The sequence below is a fragment of the Osmerus eperlanus genome, chromosome 12 (assembly GCF_963692335.1).
Source record: "Osmerus eperlanus chromosome 12, fOsmEpe2.1, whole genome shotgun sequence".
Classification (NCBI taxonomy): Eukaryota; Metazoa; Chordata; class Actinopteri; order Osmeriformes; family Osmeridae; genus Osmerus; species Osmerus eperlanus.
In genome coordinates this window covers 765925-776775 of record NC_085029.1, presented here as the reverse complement: position 1 = coordinate 776775, position 10851 = coordinate 765925, and the positions used below count along the sequence as shown (strand labels likewise).

At 41.1% G+C, this 10851-nt stretch overlaps 1 protein-coding gene across 2 annotated transcripts in view; it reads right to left on the bottom strand.

Moving 5' to 3' along the window:
* Positions 1–761: 761 nt before the first annotated feature.
* The window catches only part of znf281b (zinc finger protein 281b), a 33926-nt gene continuing 23836 nt past the window's right edge, over positions 762–10851 (bottom strand). For both annotated transcript variants that reach the window (XM_062475126.1, XM_062475127.1), the window contains exon 7: positions 762–4601. In XM_062475126.1, coding sequence (XP_062331110.1) covers positions 2955–4601 — 1647 coding nt within the window. In that variant the 3' untranslated portion in view covers positions 762–2954. The remainder of the gene's footprint in view (positions 4602–10851) is intronic.

Below are 10851 nucleotides of genomic sequence, written 5' to 3'. Positions count from 1 at the left end.
AGCTTTCCTTTTCTCAAAGGCGGAGAAGAATACCAAGGGCTTGGTTTACACCTATTGAAATTTCTAGTCACTGGGGGACCAAAGGCAGGCTAGGGGAACTCATATTAATGTTAAATAACCTCCTAAAGTGAAGTTTTCATGTCATGTGACCTTTAAAAAAATCTCAGTATTTTAGAGAAATGGATAACTGCAGTCATCGGGTCATCTTCTTCTGCAACTATTGCGATCAAGCTTTTGAGCAAGAGCCAAACTGTTTAATGTTTCCAACAGGGGAGAAGGCATTCTTCTCCTACAGACGAGTTGTGGTGTATGTGACTGGATATATGAAGCAGACAGGAGTCAGGGGTCAGGTGGCTGAGCGGTTAGGGAATCGGGCTAGTAATCAGAAGGTTGCCAGTTCGATTCCCGGCTGTGCAAAATGATGTGTGTCCTTGGGCAAGGCACTTCACCCTACTTGCCTCGGGGGAATGTCCCTGTACTTACTGTAAGTCGCTCTGGATAAGAGCGTCTGCTAAATGACTAAATGTAAATGTAGACAGAATAGAGTTGAAACTAAACTGAGAGAAGCTAAAAACACATCATGAACATTTTAGTTACATCATAGAATCCTTGATATTCAAAACCTTTATCCTAAACCAGAGGATTGGAAAACATTATACAGCATGACTAACCTGCTTAAGTATATTGTTTTGCATAAATTGTCTTGACTATAAAACACAGGGACCTGGACCTGACAGACAATTACACACAAGTCTGCAAGGTATTTTGTAACAAATGTTTTATTGGCTTCTCTAATTGGTTTCTAAATTCAATAACAGGTACAGCCCTGGACATCTTATCACAAGGGTCAAAAACAAATCACGGTGGGGAGGCATCTGTTACAAAATTTGGTGTTGCAGTAACAATCAGAAAAAAGCCATACAAAATCTTCATATCATGCATATCAGAAGAAACACAATTTAACACACATTAGTGTTTTTTTGTACATTGTTGTAAACAATATCCTTCTACAGATCATATCAAAACACATTATGGCAAGTAACAAAAATAAGGGATATAACATGAGAAACAAAAGTTCTATGAGGCATCTAGAATGCAACACTGCTTGGTGTGAATGCTTTACAGATAATGAATAAGACAATACATTTGCATTTCAATTAGTCAATTGCTCTCTATAATTGTAAACACAAGCAGTGTTACATGATTATACAATATGTTTAACCTATACTACAAATATTACCACTACATAAATGAAACGTGTGTCCCTGCTTCTTTACGCTTCAAAGTGATATGAGGTATATTTAGGTAAATCCGATCTTGTTTCCCTCCCTCCATCTCTCTCTCTCTCTCCCCCTCTCTCTCAAAAGCATCGTGTGTGTTTAGGGTGAAGTGGTCAGTCAGTCAGTCAGTCTCTGTGATCTGAGCAGATCCAAGGTATTTTGGCTGTAGTCACAGACAGGAGAATTGGAGGGCACACTGGTAATGAACTTAACTATCTACCCTCGCTGCTGGGATAGAATAGCTTTAGCTGGGGAAGACAAAGAAGGCCATAGTTTTTTTCCTGGGAGTTTATCAGGAACTGCATTTCTGCACATAGACTTAACTTCAAGTCTGTATCAAGGAATATATTTTCTGTATCATTCCTGATTCTGTGGGCCCAAAATAATTAAAGGTCCAGTAAATACATAACATATCTGGTGTCTGCTGTAGTAACAAAATAATAAATTACAAGTTGGTTTGTTTACAGAATCAAAAAAGTGGCATTCAACGCCCCCCCAAAAAAACATACACCCCCCCACACACACACAGAAAAAAAACAGTTTGAATTAAAAAATAATAATACAATTCAAAATTTCCAGTATCATATCTATCGATCCCATGTTTAAGACAACTGATACAGTATTGGCCAATATTACCCTATCAAATTCTTGTTCACAGTTTGCTCCTCATAAAAATCACTGTTGGTGCATTCATAATTGAACTATTTTTGCTTGTATTTGTGGAAAAAGTGCTTGTTTTATTCCATTGACAAAAAGAGAACTAGGAGTGGAGTAAATATTGAATGTGGGGGGACGACAAACTAGTAGCCTACAAGGAGGAAGTCCATTTTATTTGCTAATCTGCAGCTATGATGAGATATACCCTCTGTAAGCTGTGGGCATACTAAGGGTTCATGTAACGGGACATTGTATATAAACCAAATGATAATCAGGTTTATCCCCATTCTTTTGGTTCAAGCCTGACCTATATGCATCAATAGTTGTGTATAAATATCCAAGTTTCCCAAAAATCACAAGTGTGTACATTGTAAAATTTACACAGGAGTACCGTAATCTCTACACAGCTACACGTTGAGAAAAAGCATTGCCAACATTACTGAACAGGGAATATCTCTAACACGTCTTTGTTCTTTGAGGAGTAAAAACAACAACAAAGCTTCTAGTCTCAAAGTACACGAAAAAGTGTGCTAATTGCATCTCATAGTACAAAGTCCCCTTATTACACAATTTTGCCAATTTCCTGAGTAATTATTATTGTAACAGACAATATATACTTTTTGCCATTTGAATTCTGGGCATTTCCCTGCCACAAACTTTATTACAGAAATTATCAACATCATTCATTATTTTACAACAGTTTGATGATTGGTAAAACAAGTTCACAGAAAGAAACTAAAATCTAGAAAGTTTAACACTATCCCTAATTTTAAGTTACATTTAAATCTATTTTTACGGTCATACTCAACTACACTTAAAATGAGACTAAATACAGATTAAAAAAGAGAATATTAAACAAATTGCATTTGAGGTCTTGAAGACCTTACCTGGTAGAGTTTCGTATCATCATGTAATGGCAGTGTTTAAAACAAATTGACAAAAATAACAAAATTATGGGAGTTATGTGGACATGGAAAACAACAAAATAACACCCCAAATGTTCACCTCGTCAAACTTTTACCTGAAACTTTGGCTTGTTGGGGTTTTTGATCCTGTACTGACTGGCTCACTGACATCAGCTAACAAACTGGTAAACCCTGAGAATTCTGACACGGGAGTCCGTATTCGGTGATCAACCTCCGCCCCAGAGTCTGAACTATAACTCAAAGGGGTATGGCGACCCGACTTGAACTGGGAGCCAAAGGCCTGGGCAAAGTTCTCAATCTGGTAGGTTGCCCGCAGGTCAGTTTCCTTGGGCGTGTCCAGATCTGGGGGAGCTGGCGTGTAGCTGGAACCGTTATTGCCTCCATTGCTTCCACTGCCCTTGGTCTGCTGCTCCTTGTGGGTTCTAGCAACTGTCAGCTCCTGGCTGGGGAGGGAGTACCCTGGGGAAGGCTGCTTCTCCAGCTGCTCTGTCAGCTCCTGAGACGGGGTGAGCTGCTGATGGCTGGTGGGATCCAAGCTGCTGAGGTGGTAACCCGGCTGGGAGGGAGAGCCTACCAGCATCCCATAGTGTGACTTGGAGGAGGATGATGAAGAGGATGTGGGCAGCGGGGAGGAGACAGTAGGTGGGTAGCCACACTCAATAGTGTAGACATGCTTATCTGAGAACAGGGGCCCCGTAGGGCTGGAGCTGCTTGAAAGCAGGGTGGGGAAGGGCCCACTGGGGCCCAGGGTGGGGAAGGGCCCGCTGTGACTGGTGCGCTCCAGGGCCTGAAGCAGGAACTTGGAGTACTCACTCATCACCACTGCCTTGTCACCATCGTTGGGCGAGTCATCTTCCAGCTCAGGGGTGACGGGAGCAGCAGGCTGAAGGTCCACATGGTGCGGGTGGTCAGACAGGTCAAACGTTACGTCGTGATGATGTGCCCCATCAGACTTTTGGGTGTAGTGGTCGAGAAGGCTCTGGAGCACCTCGTCAGGGATGCCTGACTTGTCGTGCTTTATGTCCAGAGGCGAAGTGTCCAGCATGGTTAGAGTAGGCTCAGGCTCAAGGGAACCCTGGATGACACTGCTGCTGGGTGGCATATGGAGAGAGTTGGCTCCGTAGTCATTATTGGCTGCATGGAGGTAGCGACGCTTCTTTACAAATTGCATGGCATCATCGTAGTTGCTGCTGGTGATGGGGCCTTGTTTGGCGCCGCCAGAGGCATGGAGGAGCCCCATGCCATCTAGGAGGACTGAGCTGCCAACATGGTCAATGGAGACGGCTTTCTGAGACAGCAGCTTCTGCCCATGATGTGAGGCGGAGGGCCCTGCTTCATCCTCCATGGACAAGAGGGTCTTGTCTATGCCCTTGCGGCCCACCTTCTTGAAGACTAATTTGGGGCTGCGACCATGCATGTTGGGCCCAGGGCCGGAACCTGAGGGGTGGTCCATGCCATAGTCTGACAGCCCCAGGCTGCAGTTCATCTCTGCAGAGGAAGAGGCAGCTGCAGCTGAGGCAGCTGCCTTCTTCCTCTTGCGTTCACCTCCTCCTTCTGTGTTTTTGGACTTGCTCCTCTTTCGTCCTGAAGTAGCGGGTGCATTTCCCTGAGTGAGTGAGTAGCTCCCCTGACCCAATTCCCCTTCGCCCAGCTCCATCCTGATTGGACCCAAACCTTTCTTTATGGCTTCTTCACAAGTCCGCTTGTGCTTCAGTAACCGGTCTGTTCTTGAAAAAAACTGCAGAAAATGGGTAGATGAGAAGAGGGATGAAAGGTTAAAGCGATTCAAAACAAAATACAAAAAGCAAAACCTATTGAACAAAAGAGGCGGTATAACAACAAAAAATGAATTACCATCATTTCCATGAATACACAGGAACAATGGTAAATCCAAATTATGCATTTCATTTCATTCAGGGAGTCAGGTGGCTGAGCGGTTAGGAAATCAGGCTAGTAATCTGAAGGTTGCCAGTTTGATTCCCGGCCGCGCAAAATGACGTTGTGTCCTTGGGTAAGGCACTTCACCCTACTTGCCTCGGGGGAATGTCCCTGTACTTACTGTAAGTCGCTCTGGATAAGAGCGTCTGCTAAATGACTAAATGTAAATTGCCACGCTTGTAATGTTTTGCTTAAAAACAATTTATTTCCACATTCATTTACGGTAATTAAACTCAAAGCATTGTGTTCATGTCATATTTATTGTAAACAGTAAACTTTAATTAAATAACCAAAAAAATAAGATAATTTCAGTGCTTGTAGCACAGTCAAGGCAGCAATGCCACTGGGAATTATGTTGAATTCTTCCACTGCCATCACAAACTTTTACATATACAGTATTGTGCAAAAGTCTTATGCACACACGATTTTTTACATGAATCTTGTCTTAAAAAAAAAAAAAAAAAGGTATTTTGTATCCATGCAGCAGTATAGATGTAGCCTGGTCCTAACCAGACTCTCGTACATTTCATATGTACAGAGAGTCTGGGCTCGCTCCATTGACAAGCGTTAACTTCCTTGAAGGCAGGTACTCTGTTGGAACTATTGGATCTGCCATAACCAATCGCTAGCGTTCGCCTTAAGGCCGAAATATGCTTCTGTGTCTCCGTTTACGGATGGGCGGGCGCACGGATACGGACGGATAGACTTCGTTTATGGTTCTCCGTAGGCTGTGGGTGCTGAAAACAATTCACCGCCAGAAGAGTAGGTGGCGCAACGTTTTTTTGTAAGTCGTCGTCGAGTGTTTATTTACCTAGGTTATCGAGAAGTCGGAGCAAATTTACTAATTAGCCGTTTCATCAATAAAATACGCACATTTTCAGCAACTACACTGCCCATTTCTCGTCACATTTTAATTCAGATGCTGATTTACATGTACTATTTAGCTGAAATATGAATTGTAAAAACTTACAGCAATGGCGGTCAAAGGATTCTGTTCGTCCTGTTTATCACGGCAACCCCGCCCCCGCCGCAAGCGGTTCTTAATACTGACCAATCACAGCCAAGGGGGTCTCCGTAGCTCTCCGTCACTCTCCGAAATTACTACGAATAGTTAGAAAATTCAGGAGGTGCACGTCGAGCTCTCTGGGGCTCGTAGAGGGCGTTCAACGGAGACGAGGGCGTTCCCATGTGTCCGTTTCTCGAAAAACGCAGAAGCATATATCGGCCTTTAGCCAACTCCACCACTAACGGAGCTAGCTGGAAAATCAAACGAACCCCGTAGGGATCAAAGATTGTTCTTGCTCCGGCTTTAACTTCTGGATATTCGGCAGCGTTGCCACAAGGGACCGAATGGGTTCCCTCGCATCTTTCTCCGCCACCATTACAGAACTACAACTCAAACTAGCGCACAACATCAACGTCATTGTTCTCAGACACTCCCTCTGTTCGCTGATTGGACCGATAAAAAGTTTACCAGAGACATCTGACTAATATACCAAAAGCGTAGACGCAGTACAGAAGCAAAATGAAAATTGAGCGGAAGTATCTAGGAGGGTAGAGCCAGGCTAGTATAGAAGGGCAATGTTTTGTCTTTTCATTTTGTTATTTCTTAAAGCATTTTTGCTTTACTTTTAAATGCCTAAGACTTTTTGCACAGTACTGTAGTACACGCAACTGAAAACTAGAAGCATTTAGTCAGAGAGCATGTGCGTTCTTAAATTAGAATATGAATTGAGTATTTCTCACTCGGATTATATTACAAAAATTAGTTATATATATATATATATATATTAGTGCTGGGCAACAATACATTTTTATCGCGATTAATCGCATTGTTATGTGCAAAATTCAATAATGAATTCAAAAGTAGTGTATTGCGCAGTTTTATTTTAAAAGTACTGCTATATGAAACAAGTACCATAACATTTGGTTTGCAAAACTTTTAAACAAATAAAATGCTTTTTAACAGCAGTATTTCCTATACGCTGTATAAAATATTTCCTGTAAATCTCAACGGTTGAGTAATAACATTCCTCAGACCGACATCTTCCACAATACTAGTCGGCCTACTGTTTGTAGCTATCCACTTCGCTATGGCATTTGTTAGGTTGTCGTGCTTTTGTTTATCTATACTTCCACACGTTGCATCCAACAGTCTGCCGAAGCCTCCCTCGACTGTTTGTTTGGGTGGATGACTTGCTAGCATCAACAGTGTGTATTGCATTTAAGTGATACTCCAGTTCAACCTTCCAGTGGTTACAAATAACTTTGGTTCTATCAACTCTGCCATCTGGAAGATATTTACAATAGAAATGTCCATGTAAGACTTTGGTACCTTCCTTTATTTTTCTGTCCCGCAAGTTCTGTTCTGGTTCATGTGCATGCTGCAGCACCCCAAATGCTCTCATTGGTTGAGAAGCGTGATGATTCCCAGCCCAAGCCAGTACTTATCAACATCCCACCACTCCTGTGACCCATGGCTTGTCTGTAGGCCTGTGTGTATTCAGAGCCAGTGAGACTTTCAAAGTAATAATAATAATTAAAAAAAAAAACTGCATTAATGCGAAAGGAGTCAGGTGGCTGAGCGGTTAGGGAATCAGGCTAGTAATCTGAAGGTTGTCAGTTCGATTCCTGGCGTCAAATGACGTTTTGTCCTATGGCATGTCACTTCACCCTATTTTCCTCTGGGTAATGTCCCTGTACTTACTGTAAGTCACTCTGGATAACAGCATCTGCTAAAATGACTAAATGTAAATGTAAAAAATGTAATGCGAGATAAAATAATTGTTGGCATTATTTAATTAATGCGATAACGCGTTAATGTGGATTAACATGTTATTATTGTTAATCTGGAACCTGGTGCTAATTTCCTTAATTATCTGACAAACCCTAGCAGCTTTCCTCTTAGTTTAACCGTTTTTACTGACTTTGTGAGATGGCGAGCCGCTTTAATGTGACTGAAACCCTCCAACAGCAGGTTGTCCAGATGAAGGTCAAAAGGATGACCCTTTCAGCCATTGCAAGAAAAGTTGGTCGTTTCAAATCAGTGACTGAGAATATTGCAGCTTTACTATTACACAAATGAATTGAAATCCTCAAAGGCTGCTCGTCCACGTAATACCAATGCATGGGAGGACAGGGTAATGCGCACAGTCTCAATGGGGAAGCTAAGAACATTGAAATAATTAAAGGGCTAGCCCAGAGTCCTGATCTAAACCCAATTGAAAAGCTCAGGAAAATCCTTGGTGACAAAACTGGCCAAGAAACCCACTACATTTACTGAACTGTGGAAATGATTGGAAGAAGAGTGACCAAGATCAGAGCAGTGTGAGAAAGTAGTGATGTCCTGTGGCCGCAGATGTGCTGAAGTCATTCACAGCAAGGGCTTCTACACTTCTTACACATTTTTAACAGCTGTAACCATACATTTTTGGTAGTAATGTTCCTCGGGCAACAATAGTTGCTGTTCTCCAAATTTGATAACTGTTTCCCTAACATTATTATTAAGCTTTTTTTGAAGTAGCACCTTGGTTATTTTGTAAAAGGTCAGTAGAACAGTGGTATACACACATCTAATATTCCTTTAAACTTAGAGCAAGGAAGATAATCAAAATGTCTAAAAAGATATGTGTTTATAAATGGTTCTCTATTTTAGATTTCCAGTGTGTGCACATACAAGCTAAAAAGATTTATCTATTGAAAAAAAAAACAATCTAGAATAATATGCTTTGTGAGTAATTTATCTAGTCATCTAGACATGGGAGTCAGATGGCTGAGAGGTTAGGGAATCGGGCTATTAATCAAAAGGTTTCCGGTTCGATTCCTGGCCATGCATAATGACGTTGTTTCCTTGGGCAAGGCACTTCACCCTACTTGCCTCGGGGGAGTATCCCTGTACTTACTGTAAGTCGCTCTGGATAAGAGCGTCTGCTAAATGACTAAATGTAAATGTAGTTTAATTGCATATATCAATATTTGTTGAGAGAAGCATTTTGCAGTCAAGCGCTTGTATTTAATATAAAAAAAAACAAAATAAATGAAAAACCTATGGATATTGACTACATCAGCGGCATAAATGCACCACCCAGTTAAAATAAAATAAACTGTCGTTCCGTTGCGAGGGCCAGCCCGACGTGCACGAATACACCTGTACAAATGCAAATGAAATTTGCACTCAAAATGCTGACAAAAGTTTGATTAACGATTTACAACGCAGCCTCCATTGGTAGGCTATTCTTAACCTGGAATGACAATATATATAGTGTAGGCACGAAGAAAACTAGAGAGGGTACAATTTCTGGGGAAATTGTAGGTTGTGCTTGCTTGCGTCGGTTGGACAGGGGTCCGTTTTTTAATGACATTTTTACAACTGATATCTGTATTTTATATAAAAATGCATACTTATTATTTATAAAGATTACATAGATTTAAAAGCATTTTTTTTTGCTGCTCATTTACAACTGAAAATACGAGTGAAGTGTAGAATGAAATAGATGTCTTCTCATTTCCCCTGCAAGAGGCAGCCTCATCGTTGAATCAAAACGAATAAATTTGGCAGACCGGTGTACAAATTGACCTAATCTCTAAGACTTAAACGTTTTCCCTTCTCGTGATATTTTCAGGCATTTAGCCTACTCATATTGCATTCATTCATGAATAAAGAACCCCCTTTGAAGATTATTCTACGACGTTACTGGCAGTAGAAGATGGAATCGCGATTCAAACAGTACCATCTGCTAACTGAAAATATGCCCCCAAAAACGTAAATAAGCTTGACATTTATTTAGTGGAAAATCGCTCATTCATAAAAAGCTCACTGGTAGCGATCATTGTCAGTAACAACGCAAAATGCGATATAGCCCTGTGTGGAGAAGCTGCCCCGGTAAATTGTACTACTACGGTACAGTACTAGACTACTGCTGTGTTTGTCTCGGTAGCGATTGCGTTGGTTGAATTGGATTTAACGTTCCGTTGTACGGTTTAGGCTGAAATTAATTATTTTCATGAACAGATTGACAGATTGAAGTTTAGGCTGTGGCAATGAAGTTCAGGTTAGTAGTTAGATAGACTTTTGATTTAAGTAAGGGGAGTGCCGAACATGTTCTGTCGCCGTTTGACTTCCTACAGCTGTGTAGATGTTTTTGTAGTGTCTCGCATAGGCTACAGCGTTGCAGTGATACACTGGATTGAAACCACAGGTAATGATAATTTCACTCACAAATCGTTTACTTGTAATCTAATGTCATAATAAATGTTTATTTTAACAATTGAAAACAGATAACGCTACATCATAGACCACTGTAGTATGTGTTGCCCGGGCAACACAGGCTAATGTCATGATGCTAATACTTCAGTGAAATAGTAGACTACTGTTTCCGAAAGTAGATGTACTTCCTTAATAATATCAGTTTATATTGTACATTACACATCACAATTGTGTGTCATATCACAAAGTAAAATGAGTAAATAGTTATCACCCTGGCCTCTTTGCTTGTGGCGTTTCTGCAGCTGCCTTGCAGTAAAGCTATAGTTAGCCTAGCTATCCCCCAAGTTAACAGATGCGAAACGAATGTTCTGCCAAAGGTAGTCACGCGTGTTTTCGTGACGTTAGTGACGTTAGTAACGTCAGTGACTGTGGCTAGCAAATTAGCCACCGTTAGCTTCACTTTTCGCCACAAAAACTTTACTTCAGCCTAAACCATGCAACGGAACGTAAATTCCAATACAAGCAACTCAATCGCTACCAAGACGAAACTTTTGACACCTACGTTGTCTATGTAGGCCAAATATTGACTGAGTTTTAGGGGGGCGAAAATAAACAATAAATAATAATAAATATATATGTGAGAGAACAAAGGTTGTGCTCTCGCCGAAGGCTTGAGCACACCCAATAAAAGGAAATTGCAAAACACCTGGGAATAAATACATTGATTAGAAAATATATATAAAGTTACATGTGCTCGCTATAACTTCTTTTAGAGCCGTCATCGCAATTAATCACTCGTGCAGTGCATGTCCGTGAATATGTTTAATAGTAGGTACAGCCGAAC